Source organism: Capsella rubella, unplaced genomic scaffold (assembly GCF_000375325.1).
Source record: "Capsella rubella cultivar Monte Gargano unplaced genomic scaffold, Caprub1_0 scaffold_3, whole genome shotgun sequence".
Lineage (NCBI taxonomy): Eukaryota > Viridiplantae > Streptophyta > Magnoliopsida > Brassicales > Brassicaceae > Capsella > Capsella rubella.
The window spans coordinates 1217461-1243606 of record NW_006238921.1 but is presented as its reverse complement, the minus strand read 5'-3'; the positions used below and the strand labels follow the sequence as shown (position 1 = coordinate 1243606).

Genomic DNA, 26146 nt, shown 5'->3' with positions numbered 1-26146 from the left:
CATTACAAGTTGATACATCTTTCCTTTTGTACGACTCGTGATTAATCTTTCCGTAGGCTATGTTAAGATGTTATCCTATCATTAAATTTCTATATTGAAATATAAAATCAAGCATAATCCAATATATACCGGTTAATGAAAGTATGGAAAAAGATAGGTGGTGACAGATTTGGTATATGTAAGTAGATCATGTTTAGGGAGGAAGAAGCCAATAAGAGGGCAGTGAAGAGATATATTCTTGGAGTGTAGTGTTGTTTGGTGATGGGATGTTCGGATGTTTTTTTATAAACTACAAGTCTACAAGATATGTTGGGTGAGTGTTGGAACGTTTGATTCTCTCATCAGTCATCAATTCATCATAAAAGGGTGGTTCGATAAGTCAATGCAAGACTTGAAGATGCATTAAATCTGTAAAAGGCATAAGAGTTTATGGAGTCAAAGTGTGGTAGTTACTAGGTAGATTGTACTTGAAATCGTATTTGTCTTACAAGATATTAAAGAGAACATATATATATTTATATATTTTGCTTTCATAATCCGTATGTTTTGTTCTGAGTATTATTATTTGTCTACTTGTTTATATGGGTTAGTAAGTACTTAGTATTGCTTGTGGAGGAAGCAAGCGAAGACTGGATGAAGAGAGATGTCCGATGTCGTATTTGTGGCCAACCAAACAGGGATCGAAGGAAGGATGAATGGGTAGATTCGTAATCTGTTGGTAAGCCTCTAGTGATTGAGAAATGTCGAATGGAACCGGTATTGTTGATTAGTGAGATTAAAGCCATAATTGAATACGACTTCTGAGTTCTGACGAAGGCAAGTTGAGAAAAGGAGAACGATCTTTTTCGTAACACCCCTCATTGACTTGTTTTATCGTGCTTTTTCTAATCATTCAAATCCTAAATTTGTATAATGATGATGATAAATCAACCAATCTTAGTAAAAATATAAATTAAAAATGTGGTAGCAATATACAAAAACAGTGAAACATACGCTGTAAATTATTTTATATGTCGCTGACGTGTACTAAATGACTATTATAAAACTGAAAAGGTGATCTTTCGTTTACCTCTGAGAAAATTTAATTATTCTGTTTCCTTGAAATGCAAAATAGTAAAAAGGAAAAGAAGAAAATGCGCTTTATTTGGTAACAAATACTACAAGTCAAGAAAACACTGAAGTCAAAGGTAGATCTAACGGTTGAGATTTGATCTAGTCATCTTCCTTCTTAATCCTATCCTAAAAAACATACGAAATAAATAAAACCCTAAAAGAAACAAAAAAAAAATATTGGAAAATGGAAAAAGAAATAAAAAATCCCTAATTCTCTCTCTCTAGAATTTGTTTGTTTGTTTCTCTTTCTAAAAAGGAATGGAACCTAACGAAAGCCACCATCACCACCAACAACAGCAGCACCAGCAGCACCAGCAGCAGCAACAGCAACATCACCAGCAACGACTCGGTTCCCCTTACTTCCACCACCAACTACAGCACCACCACTATCCCACCGCCGTAGCTACCTCTACTTCTACCGGAAACGCCGTTCCATCTTCCAACAATGGGCTTTTCCCGCCGCAGCCGCAGCCTAATGATGGCTCTTCCTCAATTGCGGTGTACCCTCATTCAGTTCCCTCCTCCGCCGTGACGGCGCCGATGGAGCCGTTAAAGAGGAAGAGAGGTCGACCGAGGAAGTATGTGACCCCTGAACAAGCCCTAGCGGCTAAGAAAATGGCGTCCTCTGCGAGCAGTTCTGCTAAAGAGAGGAGAGAGCTAGCTGCTATTGCCGCAGGTACGGCACCGTCTAAATCCGGGTCATCCAAGAAATCGCAGCTTGGTTCTGTCGGTGAGTTTACTCTTTCCGCGAAAAATCCCTCTTTCTTTTGTTTTGAATCGAATCGTTGGTCAATTTGCTTCTTTTTTTATATGAAAAGTTTCCAACTTTCTGGTCAATTCTTGATTTTTTTGACACTTTAGCTTGCTAATTCGTAGGTTTGGTTTGATTTGAGACGTAATTGCCTTGAATTAGAATTACGTAACTCTGTAAAGTTTTCATCTTGAGTTTCATATTAGAGCACTAACCCTTTTTAACACTTCAGTGATGGTAGATAGATTCTTGTTTGTATAGTTTATCATTCTTTGTTGAATTTATATATCTAGTCGATGGCCTTTTTTCTCTTTTCAGATCCCATTGAGTATCTATCTTATCGAGTTGTGATATTCTGGAATTTGTTTTATACTCTGAGCTTCACAAGAAGTTTCTATTTGGTGCAGGGAAAACGGGGCAAAGCTTTATTCCTCATATCGTTAATATTGCTCCTGGCGAGGTATGTCATGTTCTTTTTACCCTCAAGATCCTTACATGTTATATATTTTGTTAAAGTAGGCGGCCCAATATCTAGCCTTCATTCAAATCTAATGTTGAAGTGATTCTGCTAGAAGCTCATCTATGATAATTTACTATTTTCCTCATTGATTCTAATGCTAATTCGAGAGTAATCTTCACGTTTCTAAGTGTTCTTTGGGTGAATTTGGCAGGATGTGGCACAGAAGATTTTGATTTTCGCAAACCAAAGCAAGCATGAACTATGCGTTCTTTCTGCATCAGGCACCATCTCTAATGCATCCTTGCGCCAGCCGGCTTCATCAGGAGGCAACGTATCATATGAGGTGATTTTCTCTTTCCATAAATTGGTATTACTCTGCCTCGCTTCTTTGTTGTAGGTTCACAAAGAGGAGATGATGTTTCTTTCTCTTTGAGCTACTCTACTCTGTGTTATAAAGGAGAATTGATTCACAATACAGTCAGCATGCTGATAAAGCTAATAAATATTCTTAATTTAAATACTCTCTCTGAAGTTTGCATTATTATTGTTACACTTAATTCAGAATTCCAAACAACATTTTTCAGGGTCAGTACGAGATTCTCTCACTATCTGGATCATATATCCGGACCGAACAAGGTGGTAAAACTGGTGGCCTTAGTGCTTCTTTATCTGGTTCAGATGGCCAGATCATCGGTGGAGCGATTGGGACCCACCTCACAGCTGCTGGCCCGGTTCAGGTACGATTCCGTTGTATCGTTGTTGCAACTAGCATATGTACACACATGCATTTTTATTTGTTGATGTTTCCAACCATCGTATGCAAAACTGACCATTGCCTAGTATAAGTCTGGCTTCGATTGATTGCCTTAGATTTGTGCAAATGCAGGTGATTCTTGGTACGTTTCAGTTTGATAGAAAGAAGGATGCTGCCGGGAGTGGTGTGAAAGGGGATGCTTCAAACAGCGGAAATCAGTTAACCTCTCCCGCTAGCACTGGACCGATACTTGACATGGGCTTCCGTCCTGGTATGGAATCTACGGGAAGAAATCCAATGCGGGGACACGATGAGCAGCATCATCATCATCAAACTGGTTTGAGTGGATCTCATCATTTCATGATGCAGGCGCCGCAGGGAATGCATATGACACACACCCGGCCTTCTGAATGGGGCAGAGGAGGCAACAGCGGTCATGATGGTAGAGGCGGTGGTGGGTATGACTTATCAGGTAAAAAAGCTCAAAACTTTCTTAAAAGATGTTTGTCATCATTCTCCATCAAATTTCGAACCTTTAAATCGAAACAACATCTTTTGGGATATGACTTGAAACCCCTATGGATATAATCTTGTGCAGGACGGTTAGGACATGAGTCGTCGGAGAATGGGGATTACGAGCAGCAAATACCGGATTAGTACCGAGCTTCCAGACACGTCTTTAGATCCAAACTAGAAACCGAAGGCAAGCAAAGAATCTGAAGTGATGGAAGACTTATAAGACAGAAACTTGTCCCAAGGGCTTTCATCAGAGACAAGTTGAATGATGATGCTTTTGTTCTTCGTGGTTCGGTGTACTATATACTCCACAGCCTTCTTTTCTTTCAGTAACGATTCTGCTTCTCTTTCACATCATTCCTTTTTCTTTTACTCTTTTCTTTTCTTATATTCATTTTTGAAAATTACTGGTGAACCACTCTTTGTTCATTCCCTCTTAATTAGCCAATCAAAATACAATAAAGTGTCATGTCATTGTTTATTTAAAAAATAAATCAAAATTAAAATCAGAAAAATAAAATAAATTAAAGAATAAAATCCCTCGAAACAATAACTTTACTTAATTCAATTAATTTCTTTAAAATTGGTCAAACTGGTAATTACCACTGTAAAGTTCTTAAATTTCTTTTCTATTTCTTGCAAGTGTGACTATTTTTGTCAACTTGTATTTTGTTTGTGTAACAGTTGATAATGTCAGATTAAAAAAAAAATAGTGAGCTTGATGGCCAATTTTATTGATATTAGTACTATTAAGCAACTCTGCGGAAATTGCTTAAGCTAAAAGTCTGCTGCGTTTGTCTTAGAAACTTTGAATATTGTTGACTCAAGTCTGAAAATCAAAATCCGCAAACGCGCAACTGAAACTCCCGGAAAAGATCCGCCACCCACCGGACCGGACCACAACTTGGTTTCTTCTCTGTCCCCATCGGTTCTGTTTTCTCCTCTTCTGTATATAAAGATGTCAGATTGACTTGATTTCGTTGTTGCAAATCGTGTTTCACTGAGACGGGTCTTTCTTATTTCTCCTACTAGATTCGAAAGGTGTGTTCTTTTTATTTATTCTATTGGCTTCAATCTTGGTTTCATTTCTCTGATTAACCCTCCTCTCTGGAATCTTAACGGAAAAAAGAAAAGAAAAAAAAAAGAAACAAACTCAAAGTCGGTTTTGTCTTCTCACTACGGATATCGAGGAACATAGATCTTGATGCGTTTTCTTCTTGTGGGTATGCGGGTTCGGACTTGTTTAATCTCATTGGTGTCTACACGTTGTGGAAATCTATGAATACGAAGTCGGTTATTATCATCAATTGGTTCATTGGATCTCAACTTGTAGAGAGCATTAAGGCTGAGGCTGGATTCGATTAGGGTTTAGTGAGAGAGTAAGAGATTGGATCAAAGATGTTAAGATCCTTAGGTCTTGGATTGCTCTTGTTTGCTCTTCTTGCTCTGGTTTCTGGTGATAACGATTACGTGAGCTGTAACTGTGATGACGAAGGGTTCTTGAGTGTCCACACGATCCTAGAATGTCAGAGAGTGAGTGATCTCTTAATCGCCATTGCCTATTTCTCAATACCTCTCGAGCTTCTCTACTTCATTAGCTTCTCCAACGTTCCTTTCAAATGGGTTCTTGTTCAGTTCATTGCCTTTATCGTCCTCTGTGGAATGACTCATTTGCTTAACGCTTGGACCTATTACGGACCGCATTCTTTCCAGCTCATGTTATGGCTCACGATCTTCAAGTTCCTCACGGCGCTTGTCTCCTGCGCCACTGCCATCACGCTCTTGACTTTGATTCCGCTGTTGTTGAAATGGAAAGTTAGAGAGCTTTACTTGAAGCAGAATGTGTTGGAACTTAACGAAGAGGTTGGATTGATGAAGAAACAGAAGGAAATGAGTGTGCAGGTGAGAATGCTTACTCGGGAAATCAGGAAATCGCTTGATAAGCATATGATTCTGCGGACTACTCTCGTTGAGCTATCCAAGATTCTTGATTTACAGAACTCTGCTGTTTGGATGCCCAACGAGAACAGAACCGAGATGCATTTGACTCATGAGCTAAGGGCGAATCCGATGAGGAATTTCAGGGTAATCCCGATTAATGATCCCGATGTTGTTCAGGTTAGGGAGACGAAAGTAGTCACAATTTTGAGGAAAAACTCGGTTCTTGCGGTTGAGAGCAGTGGTTGCGGGGGTTCGGAAGAGTTTGGTCCGGTTGCTGCTGTTCGGATGCCAATGCTTCACGGATTGAATTTTAAAGGAGGAACTCCCGAGTTTGTGGATACTCCTTATGCTATTATGGTTTTGGTACTTCCGAGTGCGAATTCACGGGTTTGGACCGATAAAGAGATCGAAATAGCAGAAGTTGTTGCTGATCAAGTCGCTGTTGCTATCTCTCATGCATCGGTTCTCGAAGAATCACAGTTAATGAGAGAAAAACTCGGTATTCAAAACCGTGCTTTACTTCGAGCTAAACAGAACGCAATGATGGCGAGTCAAGCAAGGAACACTTGCCAGAAAGTGATGAGTCATGGAATGAGGAGACCAATGCACACAATTCTCGGTCTCCTCTCGATGTTTCAGTCCGAAAGTATGAGTCTTGACCAAAAAATCATTGTTGATGCGCTCATGAAAACAAGCACAGTTCTCTCGGCTTTAATCAACGACGTGATTGACATCTCGCCTAAAGATAACGGGAAATCGGCATTGGAGGTAAAACGGTTTCAGCTACATTCTTTGATAAGAGAAGCCGCTTGTGTTGCGAAATGCTTGAGCGTCTACAAAGGTTACGGTTTTGAGATGGATGTTCAAACGCGTTTACCTAATTTAGTAGTGGGAGATGAAAAGAGAACATTTCAGCTTGTGATGTATATGCTTGGGTATATTTTGGATATGACTGATGGAGGCAAAACCGTTACATTCCGGGTTATCTCTGAAGGTACCGGTAGTAGTCAGGACAAGAGCAAAAGAGAGACTGGAATGTGGAAATCGCATATGTCCGATGATTCACTCGGTGTGAAATTTGAAGTTGAGATTAATGAAATTCAGAATCCGCCATTAGATGGTTCGGCTATGGCGATGAGGCATATTCCGAACAGAAGGTACCATAGCAATGGTATTAAGGAAGGCTTGAGCTTGGGCATGTGTAGAAAGCTTGCACAGGTTAGTGATCTCATCAAAGCTCTGTTTCTGCTCTTTTTGGTTTATCTCACTGAGAAAATTTGTATAGTAGAGACTTTAGTTACAATTTGTGTGTGTGATTTTGATACTTGTCTGCAGATGATGCAAGGAAACATATGGATATCACCGAAATCGCATGGACAAACACAGAGCATGCAACTAGTTCTGCGGTTTCAGACAAGACCTTCGATTAGGAGATCAATCTTAGCAGGAAATGCTACTGAGCTCCAACATCCGAATTCAAATTCGATTCTTCGTGGTCTAAGAATTACTCTAGCAGACGATGACGATGTGAACAGAACTGTAACCAAGAGACTTCTTGAGAAACTCGGGTGTGAAGTGACTGCCGTGTCGTCTGGTTTTGAGTGTTTGAGTGCGCTGTCAAATGTGGAAATGTCGTATAGAGTTGTAATATTGGATCTGCAGATGCCGGAGATGGATGGTTTTGAAGTAGCGATGAAGATAAGGAAGTTTTGTGGACATCATTGGCCATTGATTATAGCTTTGACTGCAAGTACCGAAGATCATGTTAGGGAAAGATGTTTGCAAATGGGGATGAATGGTATGATTCAGAAACCGGTTCTTTTGCATGTTATGGCGTCTGAGCTTAGACGAGCTTTGCAGAGCGCTAGCGAGTGAAGCTAGCTAGCTAAGAGAAGAAATCAGAAATCAAGAATCTTGAAATGAATTCAAGAATTTGAGGAAATCAAGAAAATGAAGAAAGCGGAGTGAGGATTCTTTGAAGATCTGATGCATAGAGACCTCTTTGGTGAAGTGTTTTTGTTGTTATTGTCTCGGTTCTACGGTAATGAGAACTGAGTCAGTTTTCGCTATTTAGCCTTAGTTTGGAGAGATTGGTTGGTTCGAAAACTATTTATACGTAATGATTTTCGCATTTTAAGCGGAAAAAACAACATAAATTTAATTAGATTTAATCATAATTAATTTATAGTTTAGTGTCGAGTTATTCTCTTCAAATATTTTATAGTGCAGTTCAAAAGATTTATACAATTACCTTTTTCATCTCATTATGGAATTGATCATATTTTTTGTCAAAATCTATCGTTTAATTTCTCTACTGTTCTAATTTTTTAGTACTTCTTGTTCGGACTGAGTCAATGTTCAAGCATTACAATACTACAAAGATTTTGGACTTTTCTTTGTCAACGAAAAAGAAAGAAATTTTTCATAAATCAGATGGAATTATAAGCTCTTTTACTTTAGTCAATGTAAATTGATATTTATTTAGAATCTAATTTTTACTATTTTTCTTGATTTTTTTCTGTTTTGCCATCGTATGTTTTATCTATTTAGACAAATTATTAGTTTAGATTCCAGTTCAGCTTGCTTTTTCAGACTATGATACCACACAACCTCATCAAGTGCTTGAATCTTGATTATTAAATGTTAACTATATTGTATTTTTTTATTTCCTTATATGAATACGAAAGTTAGTGTTATTTAATGCTTTGTGTAGGCTTAAGAACAAACATCACGTAACGCTATTCGACATATGTGATGTTCGATATTTTTTAAAAATATACTTTTTGTTTGGACTGGATGATATAAACATATACCCAACAACAAAATTTTCCCTCATTCAAAAAAAAAAAAAAGATCAGTTCTCGTTTCTTACAACTAATTAACAATCAAAATTCCTTCGGAAAAATACTACTCTTATGTTAGTTCATACAACATCATGATTCATATAATTGTAAGAATATGGAATAATGTATGTAATAATATGTAGATGTTAAAAATAAATAAAAAGACATGTTGTAATAGATATCTAGACAGTAAAAGACATAAACTATTATCTAGATTGTATGTTATACTACTGTTTTCCGAAAATTTCCATATATGTTAAATATTTGATTACAACAAATATATTTATACTTCTATAAAAAGTTTGGTCGACTATTAATATTCCAAATGCATATTTTTTTTGGCCAAAACACCTAATATAAGAAAGATATACTAATTTAATTATTTATATATGTTTGATTAGTACCTCGGCGTCCTAATTTTTAAAAATCCTTTTATATTGTTGTTTTAGGACCCCTAAGCAATGCTTTATTCTTGTGGTCTTTGTTATACTTTTAATAATGCTCGTTTATGGATTCCTTTTCAAAGTATTATTTGTTAATTGCTCTAGTTTTAAACTTTTTCTAATTAATTATTATTGTCTTTTGAGTGCGGTTTAGGGCTTCCTTTTTTTATTAAAAAAATATTGCAAGAAAATTATGCTCTGATATTTTTTTTACACAACACTTTTTCGAGAATTACTAGTTTTTATATTACTTACAAATAAAAACACGAAAATCAAGTTTGATCATTTGATAGATATAATTCAAATTGAGTTAACTCCATCATTTGGAAGAAAGTGCTGAGTTTATTGGATATGGCTCGATGCCTGAAAAAAATAATATCAAAAACTAGTTTTCGCATAAATATATAAAATAGAGTCAAAGAGAAGGGTGATTGTATAATATGAGAAATTAATTGGATCCTCACTTAAAAGAAATTTGCAAAGCAAGTCTTATATATATATATATATATATATATATATATATATATATATATATTGAATGTTTATCTGCTTGACTAGTTGGATCTAAAAAAATGATATTAAAATCAGAAGAATAATGCAAAATTCAAAAGCATGCACTCTAATCATTTTTATAGTTGTATTTATGCATTTCAGCTCGAGAAAGTACGGATGTGAATAAATAATTAACCCGTCCATTAGGGTTTTGCGTTTTTGCAAGAGGAACCCATGTGGTACCATGTGAATAGGTACTCCTCTGTTCTCATACCTTTGTTTATAATTCTTAATTAATTAAAAAGATGGTCAATAATTAAGAAAGCCTAGCAAATTGTTAAAATGACCACTTATATAAGCTGACAACAAGAGGTACACGTATATATAAATAATAACAACTTGTATTAAGAAATAAATTTGGTACAATTATAGTTGCATTGGACTTACAGTATGCCATCAAAAAACATGTATATAGATTACAAATAACTTATGCAGTCCAAAAGACACATGCATAGACGTTAAATATTTTAATTTCATTCGAAATTGATTATATATATAAAAAAAAACTAAATAAATTAGGGTATAACTTGGTTATTATAAGATATGTAGCTAGTTATTCTTGTTTTGTATACATCATCTCTTTCACTAGTGCATAATCTAATGAATTTATTAAGACAGTGTGTTAAGACTTAAGAGAATATATTAATCTGAATTTATGCATGCAATATCTATATATTCTCTAGAAAGAATAGTGGAGCTGATGCTCTTCGCAAATGATATTTTATGTATGTTTACCAAAAGAACATTAATAAAATTTTAATATTTGATGACTAAAATATATAATTTCATTAAATCAATTGTTTGTATATAAATATGTGTGTGTGTGTGTGTGGATGAACCAGCGTAGCATATATGTATTTCTCTTTCGACAGTACTGATGTATGCATTGCTTAATTAAACAATGTTTCTCTTATGACAAAAATAAAATAAAATTGAACAATGTTTCGCTTAATCGAGTTAGAATCCGATCGTTTTGTTCACAAGGTTGGTATATATTAGGAATTTAAGATCATGGTATTTGTTTACATGTATTAATTATTAATCATTTTATCGCATAATTTATTGAAAAATATAAAATTATATCCAATATATGATTAATAAGGCAAGGTGATTGTGAGGCTTGTGATTCCCAATCCAATAAATGCATGCACACATGCACACTGTATATAGTTATATTGATATTCTAAAAATATATTAGAAGAATAAAAATCTTATATATCTAGTGTAAATCTATGAACCATGGAAAGGAATAATTAGAAACACATAATTAAGAGTTTATAAATTTCAAATTGTATATAGGCTATAATGCTAATCATATACTATTATGAAAAAATGGTCAACCCCAAGGTGCTTAAATTTAATGAGGATCAATCATATACATATTTATATATGCACACATAACTTCATTAATTATAAAAATGGATCAGCAATATCCAACAAAAAAGAAAACTTTTAATAAAAAAGATCATAAAAACACAAGTAAGCTAAGTGAAAATATAGCAAATAAAAATCATAGTCAAGAGAGAACATACATAATATAATGTACGCACACACTATATAGCTCACTAGTAGCAACTGACTGGTTTTTTCATCTTCATCATCATCATAATAAACATCGATCGTTATAATTCTTATTGTTAACTTCTGTAAAATAAAAAAAGCAATCTTAACGTACGTTAAAATCCTGACCTAGCTTGAGCCCAACCATAAGCTTCTTGGCCGCTCATCTGTCCTCCTCCGCTACCGCCGCCACCATTTGAAACAAGATTTCCGGGCATATTATTATACACCGGAAGTCCTTGGTTTGCGTCGCCTCCACCACCACCGCTGCTCAGCGGAGAACCTCCGCCTCCCAGCTGCCCTGGAACCACTCCCCCGCTACCTCCACCGCCGCCGCCTCTCTCTGCTGGCTCTTCCTCCTCTAAAGGTAATCTCTCGTAAGTAGCGTTCGAGAACGTGGCCGCGATCAGCATCACCGGACCAGCCGCCATCAATGGACCCACCACGCTTCCTCCGACAACCTGACCTTGGCCACCGGCTAAGTAGATTGTTAAACCGGTGGAACCAGGTGGAGCCGGTCCTGGCAAGAAAGAACCTGTTAAAGAAAGAATCTCAAACCTCCCTTGTAAAGCCAAAACAGCCGCACCACCGGGAGCAGCGGCTACGGCAGCCGTCGAGGGTTGACGGAGGGTGACGTTAGCCACAGTGCCGTTTCCGCTTAGGATGCAGATGCCACGTTGACGCCGCCTGGCGAAAGTAGCTAGGGTTTCGATGACGTCAGTCCCACTAGCGATCTCCATGACATGGCTCTTGAGAGCGTTTGGGGAATCGCGCGTGACGAAGATCGGTGGCTTTGGTTTGTTCTTGGAGCCAGCAGGGCGTCCACGTGGACGGCGCGTGGGAGCTTCTACGGCTCCTTCGCGTGGCTCGTGGTCGTCTCCGCTCAAGTTGTCTCTATCGTCGTCGTTGTTGTTGTTATCGACTTCTTGGTGATGATGATGGTTGTTATGACCTGAGTCCATGGCCATGTTCATAGAGATGTGGAGATCTGGTTTCTTTAACTGAGAGGAACCAGGAGGTGTCGTTTCGAGGCCGGAGAGGTTCACTTGTCCTGTCCACCATGGATTCGCCATTAAAGCCCTAGCTAGAGAGGTTAAATTCTGATGAGTGTATAAACTTCAAGAAGTGAAACCCTAAGAGATATTAGGGATTTTGATGGAAGATGAAGAAAAAAAAACAAGAGAAACCTAGAAGAAGAGGTGATAAGTTTATTTCTTTCTCAGATCTTGATTTCTTAACACTTTTACAAGTTTTTGTGTTGTGAGAAACACAAGACAAACTGACGAAAGGTTAATTAAAAGAACACGACAAAGAATGATACTAAGCAAGAAAGAGAAAAATATGTAATGTAAGCTTAACTTATAAAATAAGTAGAAGCATATGTAGTTATGATATTATACATATACATACGAATAGGCATCTATAAGAAATATATAATTTAAAACAAATCCCACAACTCAAGGCTTAAGAGAGTGACACAAATATATATTTAAGAAAGAAAAAAAGTCGTATTTACAGATAGAATATATACAATATGCATATTTTCTTGGGAAATTTTTAATGACAATGTGTTTGCAAGATGATTTTGTCATTTGACAGAAATTTTGTGTAAATTGGTAGTATTAAAGATAGTATTATAGTAATTGGTTAAGATAATTTAATTTAAACCTGTCATTTTTTTGTGTTTGTATTTTGTCTTTTTATAAGTTAGCGTTATAATTGATGTGTGGGGTCGAGCGCCGAGGTTGAAACTAATGGGGCGCACGATCGTTTTCCCATTACGACTTATTTTAATTTCGAAAGTTGAATCATAAGGTTTTTTCCGATTATAAAAACAAATACAGTGTTGTGTTCATTGGATCGAAATATTAAATATTTACACGAATCTAAAACAGTCACATACACAAAACATATATTTTATAATTTGCTAACTACTCATATATAATTGACCTACAAAAAGGAAATGAACTTCAATTGAAAACTCCCGAGTAGTAGTAAAATTTACCAAAACAACATTATCTATACATATATATCTTAAAAGTTGAAAATACATACAAAAAGAAGGATTTTAGTTTCCACGACTGAACACATATACATAGTTTTCCCTTTGAATATAATTTGTTTCCATACTTGATTAAATAAGTCCTTTAAAACATCTTGTTGAACACAAGAAACACTCATTTTAAACTAAGTTTACACTGTTTATACTTTATACAATTAGGAATGACTATTTCATGTTTCAATACATATATTAATTGTGAAAACACTCATTTGACTCAAAATATTCATATGCATGCGGTAAAGTAAGGTTATGAATAATATATTTGGTAGGAATAATATTAGAGTATGCATCGTAAGAAACTTAACTAGCTATGAGATTATGTATCGATGGATCAAACATACTTACTAAAACTTACTCCTTAATACTAGTTGTAGCAAAAATAGGTTTTTCTAGTCAATGTATCTATAATGATTTATATCTATCTCAGTGACTCCTCAACATGGCAAATTTAACCAATACTACATCTTTGCAGCCACATCCATTGTCTAAACTCTAACGTAAAGGTTAATCGCCTTCTAATGTTAACTTCTATTTATTTAATTAATATAAACAATTCATTATTGATGTATACATATGCTATATTATATTCATATATTCTAAATTTTATTATGACCAAAGTAAAACTAACAAATTATTAAAAGATTTAAAAGTCGTTTATATTAGTCATTTCTACTGTTCTTTTTTTTTTCCAACTCAACAACTCTCAACTAAAACATAATTTATGTATAAAAAATATAGCTAAAACATTATTTGTTGATTAATTTAATCGAGGTGGACAAAAAGCCAACGGGTGGTTGAACTCCTCGGGACTACATAACACACACAATAATGAAAACAAAAAGAATTAATTGTGTAAAAATCAACTATATATATATATGATTTGCATGTTTTGTGTGTGATATTTTCTATAGACTTTAACAAGTCTTATACTCTTATCTCTTTAGTTAAGTAACACTTTGTTGGATGATTTGTATGAGTCTATGAAGGTAAATATTGAATTATGGATATCTTACTCCAAATTAGGAAACAAAGCTTTCATCCCATTTCCAACACATCAGTTCAGTTCCCTGATTTAATAATATCGTTACTGGATTACGTAAAGCGGTATGGGCCGAGAATGTTTTCAATAAAAGGCCCAAAAGGTGAACACAGCTCAGTTAAGGCTCCTCCTGTCTTCGTCTCCGTCGAACGAACCGGCGAGAGGCAGAGATGGCGGACAATCTATTCTCAGGGCTGCCACCTCCTTCTTCATCTCAGCAGCAAGAGCCACCAATTTCTCCCAAACCAGACGAGTCGAAGAATGAAACTTCCTCTCCAGCTCCGACTCTGGTTCTCAAGAGTGCCCTGAAGCGATCGAAGCCAGAACAATCTGCATCCAATGTTTCAGGTAAGCTTAATTTTCCAACAATTACTTCGGAACTGGCTCAGTTTAATTTTCATTCGATTCCTTTTTGCTCGTTGATTTTTGCGTTTTTTTCTTATTTCCTGCATTTAGCTCACTTCTATAGCATCAGGGGACTTGCTGAGAGTTTCAGTCAGACTTAGTATAACATTCAAATACGCATAAAAAACCCCAATTTTGGTATCGAAGTTAGCCGCTGGTCTTTCTCTTACTGATCTGATTTAGTGCTCAAATGTCACAGCTCCTCCTGTTCTCAAGAGCGCACTAAAGCGATCAAAACCAGCTGAATCTACACCGGAACCAGAACCTGAACCAGAACCGGAAGGTACAAGCTGAATCAGCTGATGCAAGTAGCTAATATACACCAAAAACGTAAATTGGTTTGGAATTGTTTATGAGTTGTTGCTCTCTTTAATTGTGTAGTTGCAGCCCCTAAAAAGCGTCTACAGTTTAAGACATCAACCGATGCATCAGAGGAACAAGTAATAGAAGCGATGCAGAAGATAACATCTCATATCAAGAACCCTTCCAAGTTCTCCAAAGCCTCAAAGCTCGCGATACGGCTGATCCAAGCTGGAAGTGTGAAGCCAGAAACAAGCAACTACTTCATTGCCATACTTGAAGCTGCCATGTCGTCAAAAACTCCTTGTACAGATCGCTTGGTTCGAGCAGACTTTCATGCATTGTTCTCAGCTGCACAAGATGTAGCCGAGGTAAACATATAATATTCATGGTTGAAAATATTGTACTAAATCATTTAGCATGTGCAGAAGGGGCAGATTTTGATGAAAGTTCTTATCTTTTGTTTTCAATTAGTGCCTTGACAAAAGCCAGAAGAATCTGTTGACGATATGGACATACAGAGCAGTTGTTGCTAATGACCTTTTCACTGATGACAGCTTTATGGTAAGAACGTCGTGTACCTTAGTTTTTGACTTCGTCCAATGTTTTGGAATATGTTTTGCTTTACTTGCTTACTTTTAGAATCTAGATTGCCTTGTCACTGTGTTATGGACCTGTTACATGGATATTGTTGTTTTGATAGTTATCCTCTGTGGTTTTCATTAGTGTCTCATTTACATTTATTTTTCGTTTAGTTTTCCAAGACTGCTACTCGAATAAAGGAGGCTATATCTGATCTTCCGGTTTCAATTGAGGAGGAGGATGTGGAAGAAGCAGCTATTCTTGAAGAAGCGGCGGTGAAGGATAACGGAGATGGCCAGACAACGCAGGACGTGGCTTCAGCTGAAGATAATGAAAATGTCGAGTCTGACCCCTTTGGGCTAGATGCCTTGATTCCCAGTTCCGGAAAGAAAAATTGTAAAACAAAGATAAGGAAAACAAATGAAGATACAGAAGCCGAGGAGAGTAAGAGGTTTCTCAGGTCAAAAAGAGAAGCTTTGATTACATGCTTGGAGATTGCTGCACGCCGTTACAAAGTTCCATGGTAAGAATGCATCCAGGATTTTCAGGATCCATTGAACTTAATATGTACCAGTGAACTTGTTATTATGTCAGAACTGCGAAATTGAGGAATGATTGGACTAATTTTCAGGTGCCAAACTGTTATAGACATATTGGTGAAACATGCTTTTGAGAACGTGTCAAGGTTTACATCACAGCAGAGACAAGCAGTTGAGAAACTCTGGGCTTCTGTTCGTGAACAACATCTCCGTAGGAAGCAAGGCAAATCTGTCACAGGAAAACTCGACGTGACAGCTTTTGAAGCGCTTCAGGATAAATACGCCAACGAGAAAATGAGCATCCGAAGCTCAGTTGGAGCTAGCGGTGAACGCCGTGCACAGCAATGGCTCGGTTGATAAAACATTTACCAAAACAAAAGTCTGATTGGCATTTGGCAGGGTTTTTCACACTAAGACAGGAACTAGAATGCAAATAGAGAAAATCTTGCTCAGTTTCTGATTGTGACTTAGAACAAAAAGTTATCCACCTTTATCCAAAAATTTTACATGATCATCACTCAGTAATCTATTACACAGGATATGGGTATTCGATTCTATATTTCAGTCCCAGTTTTCATGACTCGTCTGCCAGTCATCATCATCTTCCCTTGGCGGCCTCACCACCAACAAAACCATCCCTAAACTCTTCTTGACCTCTCTGGCCTTCAACTCTGATCCTTTCTCTAGTTTCAGTCCATTCTCAGCTACCACGAGGTAATACCCGTCATCGGCCTCCACCGTATTCTTCTCCCTATCGGTCACAACGAGTAAAGGCTCCTCTTTTCCGTCCCAAGGCAGTACTTTTCTATCATCCCTGAAAGAAACCGCTACACCGCCTTTCCCAATCGCTGCCACTGGGTTCCACGCCGGAAGCACCACCCATCTCTTCCATCCTTTCTCCGCTTCAACCACCTTGAAATCCCCTCCCGCTATGATCTCCATGGGGGCTTCAAGAATCTTCTTTTCCCCTTCGGATGCTTTACAAACAGGCAAAACCACGACCGAGCTAGCTCCTGCTACTTCTCCAAACTTAAGCCGCACCACCGGAACCCGAACAGTTATGACTTCGTCTTCCTTCTCCTTCGCCTTCTCGTCATCCTTCTCGCCGTATAGATCCTTGTTCAACTTGTTCTTGGCCTTTTCGGATTGCGCAACATCCAATGCTTGTAGAAGCATAGCGGTTCTCTGATCCGATGGGTTCTTGTTCTCTCTGCTCTGCCTGTAATACAAGAAGGCGAGACAATCTCCTGGTAAATTGTAATCAAAATCCAACCACCCAACGTCTCCACGCCGGCTAGGATAATCCTTGATGGCTCGCGCCAAGTCTTGGGCGCCTCTCGAATCAATATTGCGATCGATGATGAATGTGGCGGCCGCAACACGCTGCGTGGTGCTGAGGAGACGGATTTCGTAGAGAAGCTCTGCACCGCCGGTGTCGAACGCCGAAATGAGCTCCGGCTCATGGAGAGACTGAAGAATAGAATCACGAACTTTGGCGCCGACGATGAGACGGTTCTGTTCGATGCTTGTGATTCCAGTGAGCTCTTCGATGTTGGGAGGAGTGAGGCCCTCGGAGTAGAGAGAAGAGATGAGTGGTGCGTATTCGAACCAGAGAGCCAATCGACCGGAGAGGATTTCGATTTTGCCGGCGGAATCGAGTGAACGGAATTGAGGTGGAATCGGAGACGAGGGTGGCCGGAATGGTTGGTAAAGCTGTCGCTGAGCCGGAGGGTTTTTGGGAATCAAGTTAGCAGAGCTTTTTCTGGGTATCATGGAAGCTGTAACGGTAAAGGAAACGGTACGTGGTGACGGATTAACGGGTCGGGTATTCGGGTTAGCGAATAATCCATGAGTGGTGGATTGTGTGAAAGGTGAGGAGATTGAGGATTTGAGAGAAAACATGGTAAGGTGGTGTTGCAGAGTGTGAGTGAAGACGAAGACGGTAACGTGGTCTTCTTATCTCGAACTCAAATCATTATGACAAAATCAACCGGTTGGTTTTTTAAACCGGATTGGTATAAATCGTATATTCCTTTTAAACAAAAAGAAAAGAAAAAAGAAGGAAAGATATTTCTCCTAGTTGAACCAAGAAAAAGATATTTCTCTCGTATTAGTGGAGGAAAATGATGTTAACTTATCACAGTTGTCTTTTCTACTTCTTTTCTATAAACAAATGTCTTATTTTCAAATCCTAACGTAAATATACTGTACAAAAAAATTATAAGAAAATTTTTCTTTTGTCACAACTCACAAGACTCACAAGTCACAACTCACAAGACTCACAAGTCACAACTAGATCAACTATTACATTAACAAAAAAAAAAAAGGAGATTTTTAGAGCAGAAATTGAAAACACAACTTTTCATTTACGCTTTACGCACGTCATTTGGTGAAAACGGGCCTGAAATTCGATATCTAGCCCATACCATCTTAAGTCTGCTCTGCTAGGCCCAACCAAAAAGAACCCTTTTATAGTTTTAGCGTTTCTAATTTTTTATTCCTACTAGTTTACAAAAATGCTTTATTTTTTTTTTTTGAACAAAACAAAAAAGCTAATTAAGCAACTACTTCTCTAGTGCCAAAACCGTAGGATTGTTAAAAAAACCACAGCTACGCCTACGTTTGACGAGTATTCGAATCGAGCATATTATAAACACACACACAAACACTTCTAATATAGTAACACCACTCTAAATCCATATCGTAATTAACTCTATAGAGAGCTTCGACTAATTGCTTACGAGGTCAGGTCGCCAACGTTCATCACCCATGGATGACCTGCAATTTTCATTAAAACATAAAATTATTAAATCATTTGAAAACAGAGCATGAAACAGAGAGAGAGACGAGACGAATAAAGACCAACTTACGAAGAGCATCATCTGCAGAAAATCTCCGGGAAACATCGCGACAGATCATCTTCCTCAATAGATCCTTCGCTTCTCCTGATACCGATCCAAATATCTTCGGCGGAAACCTCAAATTCCCTCTTAGCACCGATTCAAAGATCTCCTCCGCAGTCTCGCCGTTAAACGGCGGCTCTCCAGCTAGCATCGTGTATATCACTACGCCGGCGCTCCATATATCAACCTTCTCTTCGTACTTCCTCCCCATCACAACCTCCGGCGCCACGTAATACGGCGTTCCTACGACTCCCTCCGCCGTCGTCTCTCCGCCTAACCACACCGCTGATCCGAAATCGCAGAGTTTAACTCCGCCGCTTGCGAGATCGATCAAAACGTTGTCAGGTTTCACATCACGATGAACGACGCCACACCGGTGACAATGAGCGAGCGCGCGGAGGATCTGTTTCGCGTAGGAAGCCGATTCCGATTCGGATAACCGTCCGCCGGTGGAGATCAACCGATCGTAGATCGTCATCGGTGGATCGACTAGTTCCATGACGATGGCAAGAGAATCCTCTGTTTCGAAGAGATCGAAGATCCTGACGATGTTCTGATGAGGCGGTAACATGGCCATGATCCTCGGCTCCGTCTCAATACACTCGCGATCTAGGGCGTCGACGAGCACGCGCTTGTCGATGGTTTTGCATGCGTAGAACTGTTTGGTCGACGGTGAGAAACAGCGAGTGATAGTTCCGAATCGACCTCGGCCGATCTCGTCGCAAAGCTTGTAGCTGTTTTCTAGTTCGAATTCTCCGGTCATCGGAATATTCTCTTCTTGCTTTAATATAGTTAGTTAGTATTAATCTCTGATTCTTGTGAGAGTGAGAGAGAGAGATGTTATTAATATAGAGGAACAGAATCTAAAATAAAAAGAAAGAATATTCCGCTTGAGGAGGTTAAACTTAAAACAGTATTCTGTTTCAAAAGTCAAGCTTCCAGAAGCAAAAGCCTAGCAAGTTAACAGAACTCTATTAACCAACGGCGGCATTACACTTCTTACACTGCCGCCATTGAATATAATCGGTTTAGCAAAATATTAATCAATTGTCTGTTTAGTGTGCTAATTACATATATCACCTGAACCTGATTGACCTGAACTATATAATATTTTCTAAGATGGGAATCTAATAATCTAAGCATATTAAAACAATATACAGTAGTTCGTTCATCATAGTATATAAGTATAATGCAGAAGAAAACATGCTCAACATGTCCTTATTCTAAAGATGCCTTATTATCGACCATAAACCATGAATTTTGAAACATTAGTTAAATCATTTGAATATGAGACCTTTCGTAGTTTTCAAATGACATAAACGATAAACTCTAAAATATTCAAATGTCTGTCCATTAAAGAAAGTGCATGTGGCATGCTTTTTATAACCTAACTAAACCATCTCTAATATATAATCATTTTGGAATATATCTGCTTATTTTAGTATATAATGGATCATATCTAATGGTTTGTTAAGATGCCTGAATTATTTAAATAATCAGTTGGCTTATAGATTGTCATTGTGAAGGTCTTATTCGGGTCCTCTTCATGATTTCTTTAAAGCTTATATGTATGGGATGGTTAATGGTTATCCACTCGTATATCTACTTTAAGAGGCTTCATTGGTTAGGTATTATATATTTTAATAGTATCGACTGTATTGTAGAGATCATAGATATGAAAACTACATTATTGAGAACTTCTCAAAACTAAAAACATTAGATCATAAATATATCATTTTCTTGTTGGCTTTTATCATTAATCGGCCAAACTAATGAAACCATGTCCCGGTTAGCTATTAGGCAATACATAGTTAAAGACCACTTTGATTCGCTACATTAGTCTAATATATATATATATAATTAGAAAATACAATACGATTTGTCTTTGTAGATCCAAAAAACAATATTAAAAACAACCCACTGGTCAGCAAAACATATGATGAAAGAAACAAAGAAAAAAAAATCACATAGTAACTACACTTTCAGTTTTCTGAAGATTAATAATAACAAAAGATGATGTTAGGTTAATGGAGTTCTTACTCTTTAAACTTAATGATAGGCATTATATGTTTTCATAATATAGGATACCTTTATCCAAAAGCATCATAGATTAGGTTAGATGATGGCTGATACATTAAAAGTTAAAATACTATTAGCCCCAATCAAGCCATAGCTGATTGATGTTTGATGACGTATATATATGTACAATGTACATCCACTGTACACGTCGTGATCTCGTGTTGTTGTTGCTGCATGTCTCGCGATTATTAGTCAGCGTTGGTTACGTAATCATCTTCTTCAGTATTTGTGAAGTTTATATCTACGAGCATAAATTACTGATTGCCCTATTAGCCGACGCATACACATTCGTGGGAGTAAGAGTCATTTGTGTGTTTGTTTACTTGTTTTCTAAGTTGCAATGAAATAAGTAAATTGCTGAAACAAAACACGTTCGCGATGGGACTCGAACCCACAATCTCCCGCTTCGGAGGCGAGCGCCTTATCCATTAGGCCACGCAAACACTAATAATTTACTTAATCCTACCTTTATCATACAAACAACTGGTCTCATATTGCTGACAACACATATTCTCTTCTTATAAATTTATAGCTTTTCCATAGTGTACCATGTAATACATACTCTCTTACTTGTAATTTATACAGATTCTCTTACTTTAATTTACAACTTTTTCTTTATAGTTTACTATATAATACAGTTTCTCTTACTTATAAATTATTATTTTTTTCTTTTTTAGTTTACCCATATAATACAGAATTACAGATCATTCTCTTACTCATAAATTATGGGTGTCAAAAAAATTTATAACTTTTCTTTATAGTTTACCATATAATACATATTCTCTTACTTTTAAATTATAACTTTCTTTATATTATTAAATAATCCAGATTCTCTTACTTATAAACAAATAACTTTAAAAAACATTTTTTACCAAATAATCAAACAGATTCTCTACTTAATAACACATTTTTTGTTTTGTCATTATGCATGTAACGCTTATTTGGTTGGACTGATCTTCTTTCTCTGAGATTCCCTCTGTAGTCATTTCGTAATCGATTTGTTCACTCAACTCTCTGTCTCTCTCAAGTCACTCGAAACACATCTCTTTATCATCTATTCACCCAGAAAACATAAAGAGAAGAATCTCGGTATGACTAATTAAAAACTCAAAACGATTCGGTAATTTATATGATTTATTCGAGTCTAATTCTAACATGATTTTTTATTTAATGATTTGGTTATAATCTTCGACGCAGTTAGGTTAGCCAAATCAAGATGGTAACGCCAACTACAGTGAGAACCGTTGATCTCCGGTCCGACACGGTGACTAAACCAACTGAGTCGATGCGTTCAGCGATGGCAAAGGCGGAAGTAGACGACGACGTTTTGGGAAATGATCCAACCGCCATGCGTTTGGAGAAAGAAATGGCTGAGATCGCCGGAAAAGAGGCGGCGATGTTTGTTCCGTCGGGAACAATGGCGAATCTGATAAGCGTGTTGATCCATTGTGATGAGAGAGGGAGTGAAGTGATTCTTGGAGATGACTGCCACATTCACATATACGAAAACGGCGGTGTTTCAAGCCTCGGTGGTGTGCATCCGAGGACGGTGAAGAACGAAGAAGACGGTACGATGAAGATTGGTTCTATCGAAGCTGCCGTGAGGGGTCACAAAGGAGATCTTCATCATCCCGTTACTAAGCTTATCTGTCTTGAGAACACTCAAGCTAAGTATGTACTGTTTCTTCTTCTAAGTTGAAAAATTCTTGACGACTGTGGTACTAATCACTTTATTAGGTTAACCTAGCTTGCCTAAAGATTATAAATTGTTCGGTTTAGTTCAAATTAAGTTGTAACCGGTTTTGGCTATCATGGTTAGATTGACATTGTGGTTTGACAAAACCGGTGTCTGTTGATGTAGCCGTGGAGGTAGATGCCTGCCTGTAGAATATATAGACAAAGTCGGAGAAGTAGCCAAGAAACATGGTTTGAAGCTTCACATCGACGGAGCTAGGATCTTCAACGCTTCTGTGGTTAGTATACAAACGTTTCAGTATATATGCAATTCGTTTTCTTTAATGCTTTATACACTTTTGAGTCCATCTTATATATTCAATCTTGATTTGGCAGGCACTTGGAGTTCCGGTGAAGAGGATTGTTCAAGCAGCAGATTCTGTCTCGGTAGGACTTATGCATTAACTAAACCCGTGCTATGTAACGTTTTGTTGCCTCATTTGTATTATTGATATATTAAAACTAGGGTTGAAATCTAAACCGGTCGCTTTGATGCGACTAGATCTGTTTGTCCAAAGGTATAGGTGCACCGGTTGGTTCTGTGATCGTGGGAAGCAAAAAGTTCATCACTAAAGTAAGTAGCTATATATGGATGAAAATTGAAACGGTTAAATAGTAATTTGAAAGTCCGGTTCAAGTAATTACTCTGTTGAAATGTAGGCAAGGTGGTTAAGGAAAACATTAGGCGGAGGAATGAGACAGATCGGCGTGCTCTGCGCCGCCGCACTGGTTGCTCTCAATGAAAACGTCCCCAAGCTCGATGATGACCACAAGAAAGCCAAGATCTTGGCAGGTCATTTCTTATCCGGAATCTTTAACATTAATATGAGAGTGCTAACCGGGTGTTAATTTTGGTTTTTGATTTCCTACGTGACCAGAAGGACTGAACCGGATTGAACGTTTAAAAGTAAACGTCGCAGCAGTGGAAACCAACATTGTAAGTGGATGAACTAACTGATTGATTGTTTACACTTGTAACCGGTAGCGTAGCTTATGTCTAAGAAATCAAATGATATATATATAAAACAAACTCGTATGGGCAGATATACGTAGATATACCAGAGGATCCAAAATTTGGAGCAGAAGATGCATGTAAGAGTTTGAAAGATGTCGGTGTGCTTGTCATACCCCAATCTACATTCAGGTACATAATTACATTTTTATCATATGCTATATGATCCCACTCGAATACAGAGTTTGCATGGTGAATCACTGAATCTTTAATGGGCCATAGGCCTCCAATAGATGAGCGGACCCATTAGCCGTAGTAATAAATCTAGTGATTAGTGGTAATGGTATTATTAATTAAACTATGGTCTCTCTAATACAGAATGAGGATTGTTCTACACCACCAAATCTCAGACGACGACGTTGACTATGTACTCTCTTGCTTTCAGGTATTTTGTTTTTCATCTATTGATGTGCTTTTGTTTTTTTTATTCGCTACTCTTCTGTAACTCTTTGATTAATTGCTTTTCAGAAAATGTTTTAGCTCGACCGGCGCCAGAAGAGAGGGGCTTGGTTTTTCACTTTTAAGTAATTTTATGCTGGATTGTGTTCAAAAAAAAAGGAAAGAAGTAATTTTATGTTGGACTGTGCAAGGTTGTACTGTACCTGATCTATTTTTTTCTTTCACAAATGAAAAACTCTTTAGAAATATCCTTTACTAAATTCAACCACCTTAATATTATTTAGCAAAAACTACCTTGAAATGACGTTTAATACAACACAGAGAAATAAACGAACGAATTAAACAAGTTTTGAATTGAAAAGAGAGTATGAAAATGCTTTATAGACAATAAACGTGATGCTGATATCAAATCATTTGCCCTTACGCCAATAAGCCACCCTTTTAGAGCATCATATATCCAACATTTACACTACAGAGTATCCTAGTTATAATCACCCTTTTTTTTTGGACAAAAAAATTATAATCACCCTTTACATATAAAAAAAAAATATATAATCCTCTATCGAAAATAAATTTATAACATAAACAAAATTATATGAAATATTCCACATGTGTTAAAAATTAAAACAGTTTGAACTTTGAGTGCGGAATCACGGATTATGTAAAAGAAAAGTAAGAAAAATAGTGACAGATGAAAATAAAAATCATAAGTTTGTTTGTCTCTTTCTCCAGTCGACCCATTGGTCTATGTCTCTCTATATATAGGGATTACCTTTTTACACAATGTGTAACACAAAGTCCCCTTCTCCTATTTCTCTTTTGTGTCTTATTAAATGGAAACTTTATGATTTCTGATCATCAGTCATCTCTTTCTCTCTCTCTCTATAAATGAACCTGTGATGTCTATACATATATGGACATTTCACATTTGTGTCTGTATTTGTTTTTTAATTTTCTACCAATCTTTTCTATCTGTAGTGTAAAAAGAGGAAAAAAACACAAGAGATACAATAGTAGATAAAAGGGGGATTCCACTTTTATCTCTCATCTTGACAAAAGCAAGAGAGGTCTCTTCTTATTTTGCAGGTTGATTGTTCCTCTTTGCCTCACCATTTTTGCACAACACATCAACCACCATTATCATCACTGAAGAATATATCCTTTTTTGCAGCACTTACCTCACCACTTGGCAGCACAAAGAAATATTGATCCAAGTCCTCCTCTTTTAACTATCTTTGCAAGAAGTTATTTTTATTATATTAAAACCTAATCTTTGCCCTAAATCACTCAAATTCTAGAGAAAGATAGAACCCTAATTTAGAAACGTCTGAAGAGCTATGGATTTGATATCTCAAAACCACAACAACAAGAACCCTAATACCACTCTCTTGCCACAAACTCCTTCTTCTTCTGCTTCTCCACCTTCCTTTAGCCGCTACGAAAACCAGAAACGCCGTGACTGGAACACTTTCTGCCAATACATCCGAAACCACCGTCCGCCGCTCTCTCTAGCGTCTTGCAGCGGCGCACACGTCCTAGAGTTCCTGCGTTACCTTGACCAGTTCGGCAAAACCAAAGTCCACCACCAAAACTGTGCCTTCTTTGGCCTCCCAAATCCTCCTGCTCCTTGTCCCTGTCCTCTCCGACAAGCCTGGGGCTCACTCGACGCCCTCATCGGCCGTCTTCGTGCTGCCTACGAGGAGAACGGTGGAGCTCCCGAGACTAGCCCATTTGGCTCACGTTCCGTCAGGATTTTCCTCAGGGAGGTTAGAGATTTCCAGGCTAAATCACGTGGCGTCAGCTACGAAAAGAAGAGGAAAAGGGTGAACAACAAGCAAATAACTCAGTCCCAGCCGCAGTCGACGCAACCGCTTTTACCGCCACAGCAGCAAGGTCAGTCTATGATGGCTGATTACGGCCACCAAGGTGCAACTCGATAATATCGTATTACTTTAATATATGTATGCTCTCGAATCTAGGTATTTCAAAACGTACCAATCTTTCTATTTGTGTAATGCAATCCCTAATTTCATCCATGTACCGTATTTTTATCTATTGTTTACTTGGACTATTGTTTTTGTCTTTTCGTATATAACCAGTAAGTATGGTAAACTTGGATCGTATTTGGCTTATGCCTTGGAATATATAGGATTACATCA

The 26146-nt window shown here is 37.5% G+C and overlaps 8 protein-coding genes and 1 non-coding gene across 10 annotated transcripts; 5 read left to right on the top strand and 4 right to left on the bottom strand.

The window, feature by feature from the left end:
- Positions 1-1281: 1281 nt before the first annotated feature.
- On the top strand, positions 1282-4075 carry LOC17892051 (AT-hook motif nuclear-localized protein 14). Its single transcript, XM_006297761.2, has 6 exons — positions 1282-1843; positions 2272-2324; positions 2536-2667; positions 2909-3061; positions 3211-3550; positions 3677-4075. The coding sequence occupies exons 1-6, from the start codon at positions 1372-1374 to the stop codon at positions 3733-3735; spliced, it is 1209 nt and encodes a 402-aa protein (XP_006297823.1). The 5' UTR covers positions 1282-1371; the 3' UTR covers positions 3736-4075.
- A 277-nt stretch (positions 4076-4352) lies between these two features.
- Positions 4353-7738, top strand: LOC17891517 (protein EIN4). The gene is made up of 2 exons (XM_006296977.2): positions 4353-6753; positions 6871-7738. Exons 1-2 carry the CDS (start codon positions 4993-4995, stop codon positions 7408-7410), a joined length of 2301 nt encoding a protein of 766 aa, XP_006297039.1. The 5' UTR covers positions 4353-4992; the 3' UTR covers positions 7411-7738.
- Positions 7739-10858: 3120 nt separating this feature from the next.
- Positions 10859-12256, bottom strand: LOC17892309 (AT-hook motif nuclear-localized protein 19). The gene has a single exon (XM_006299143.2). The coding sequence runs from the start codon at positions 12004-12006 to the stop codon at positions 11050-11052; it is 957 nt and encodes a 318-aa protein (XP_006299205.1). The 5' UTR covers positions 12007-12256; the 3' UTR covers positions 10859-11049.
- Positions 12257-14143: 1887 nt separating this feature from the next.
- LOC17893291 lies at positions 14144-16374 on the top strand. Of its 2 annotated transcripts, none has more exons than XM_006297701.2 (6): positions 14144-14382; positions 14639-14722; positions 14827-15110; positions 15214-15303; positions 15495-15844; positions 15953-16374. In XM_006297701.2, exons 1-6 carry the CDS (start codon positions 14205-14207, stop codon positions 16215-16217), a joined length of 1251 nt encoding a protein of 416 aa, XP_006297763.1. In that variant the 5' UTR covers positions 14144-14204; the 3' UTR covers positions 16218-16374. The 2 variants fall into 2 exon arrangements, with proteins under 2 accessions (XP_006297763.1, XP_006297764.1); XM_006297702.2 differs by having other exon boundaries at positions 14821-15110.
- On the bottom strand, positions 16321-18123 carry LOC17893306 (rubisco accumulation factor 1.2, chloroplastic). Its single transcript, XM_006299207.2, has one exon. It carries the CDS (start codon positions 17760-17762, stop codon positions 16422-16424), a length of 1341 nt encoding a protein of 446 aa, XP_006299269.1. The 5' UTR covers positions 17763-18123; the 3' UTR covers positions 16321-16421.
- A 12-nt stretch (positions 18124-18135) lies between these two features.
- LOC17892195 (phosphoenolpyruvate carboxylase kinase 2) lies at positions 18136-19632 on the bottom strand. Its single transcript, XM_006298231.2, has 2 exons — positions 18731-19632; positions 18136-18638 (listed from the first exon to the last, which is right to left on the bottom strand). The coding sequence occupies exons 1-2, from the start codon at positions 19524-19526 to the stop codon at positions 18598-18600; spliced, it is 837 nt and encodes a 278-aa protein (XP_006298293.1). The 5' UTR covers positions 19527-19632; the 3' UTR covers positions 18136-18597.
- Positions 19633-21212: 1580 nt separating this feature from the next.
- Positions 21213-21285, bottom strand: TRNAR-CCG. Its single transcript has one exon. It is a non-coding gene; the product is annotated as a tRNA-Arg (tRNA).
- Positions 21286-21818: 533 nt separating this feature from the next.
- Positions 21819-24261, top strand: LOC17893492 (probable low-specificity L-threonine aldolase 2). The gene is made up of 10 exons (XM_006297961.2): positions 21819-21931; positions 22040-22513; positions 22704-22815; positions 22913-22963; positions 23079-23150; positions 23237-23369; positions 23455-23513; positions 23620-23720; positions 23907-23973; positions 24057-24261. Exons 2-10 carry the CDS (start codon positions 22059-22061, stop codon positions 24066-24068), a joined length of 1062 nt encoding a protein of 353 aa, XP_006298023.1. The 5' UTR covers positions 21819-21931; positions 22040-22058; the 3' UTR covers positions 24069-24261.
- An 852-nt stretch (positions 24262-25113) lies between these two features.
- LOC17891171 (protein LIGHT-DEPENDENT SHORT HYPOCOTYLS 2) lies at positions 25114-26023 on the top strand. Its single transcript, XM_006298520.2, has one exon. The coding sequence runs from the start codon at positions 25325-25327 to the stop codon at positions 25925-25927; it is 603 nt and encodes a 200-aa protein (XP_006298582.1). The 5' UTR covers positions 25114-25324; the 3' UTR covers positions 25928-26023.
- Positions 26024-26146: the final 123 nt, after the last annotated feature.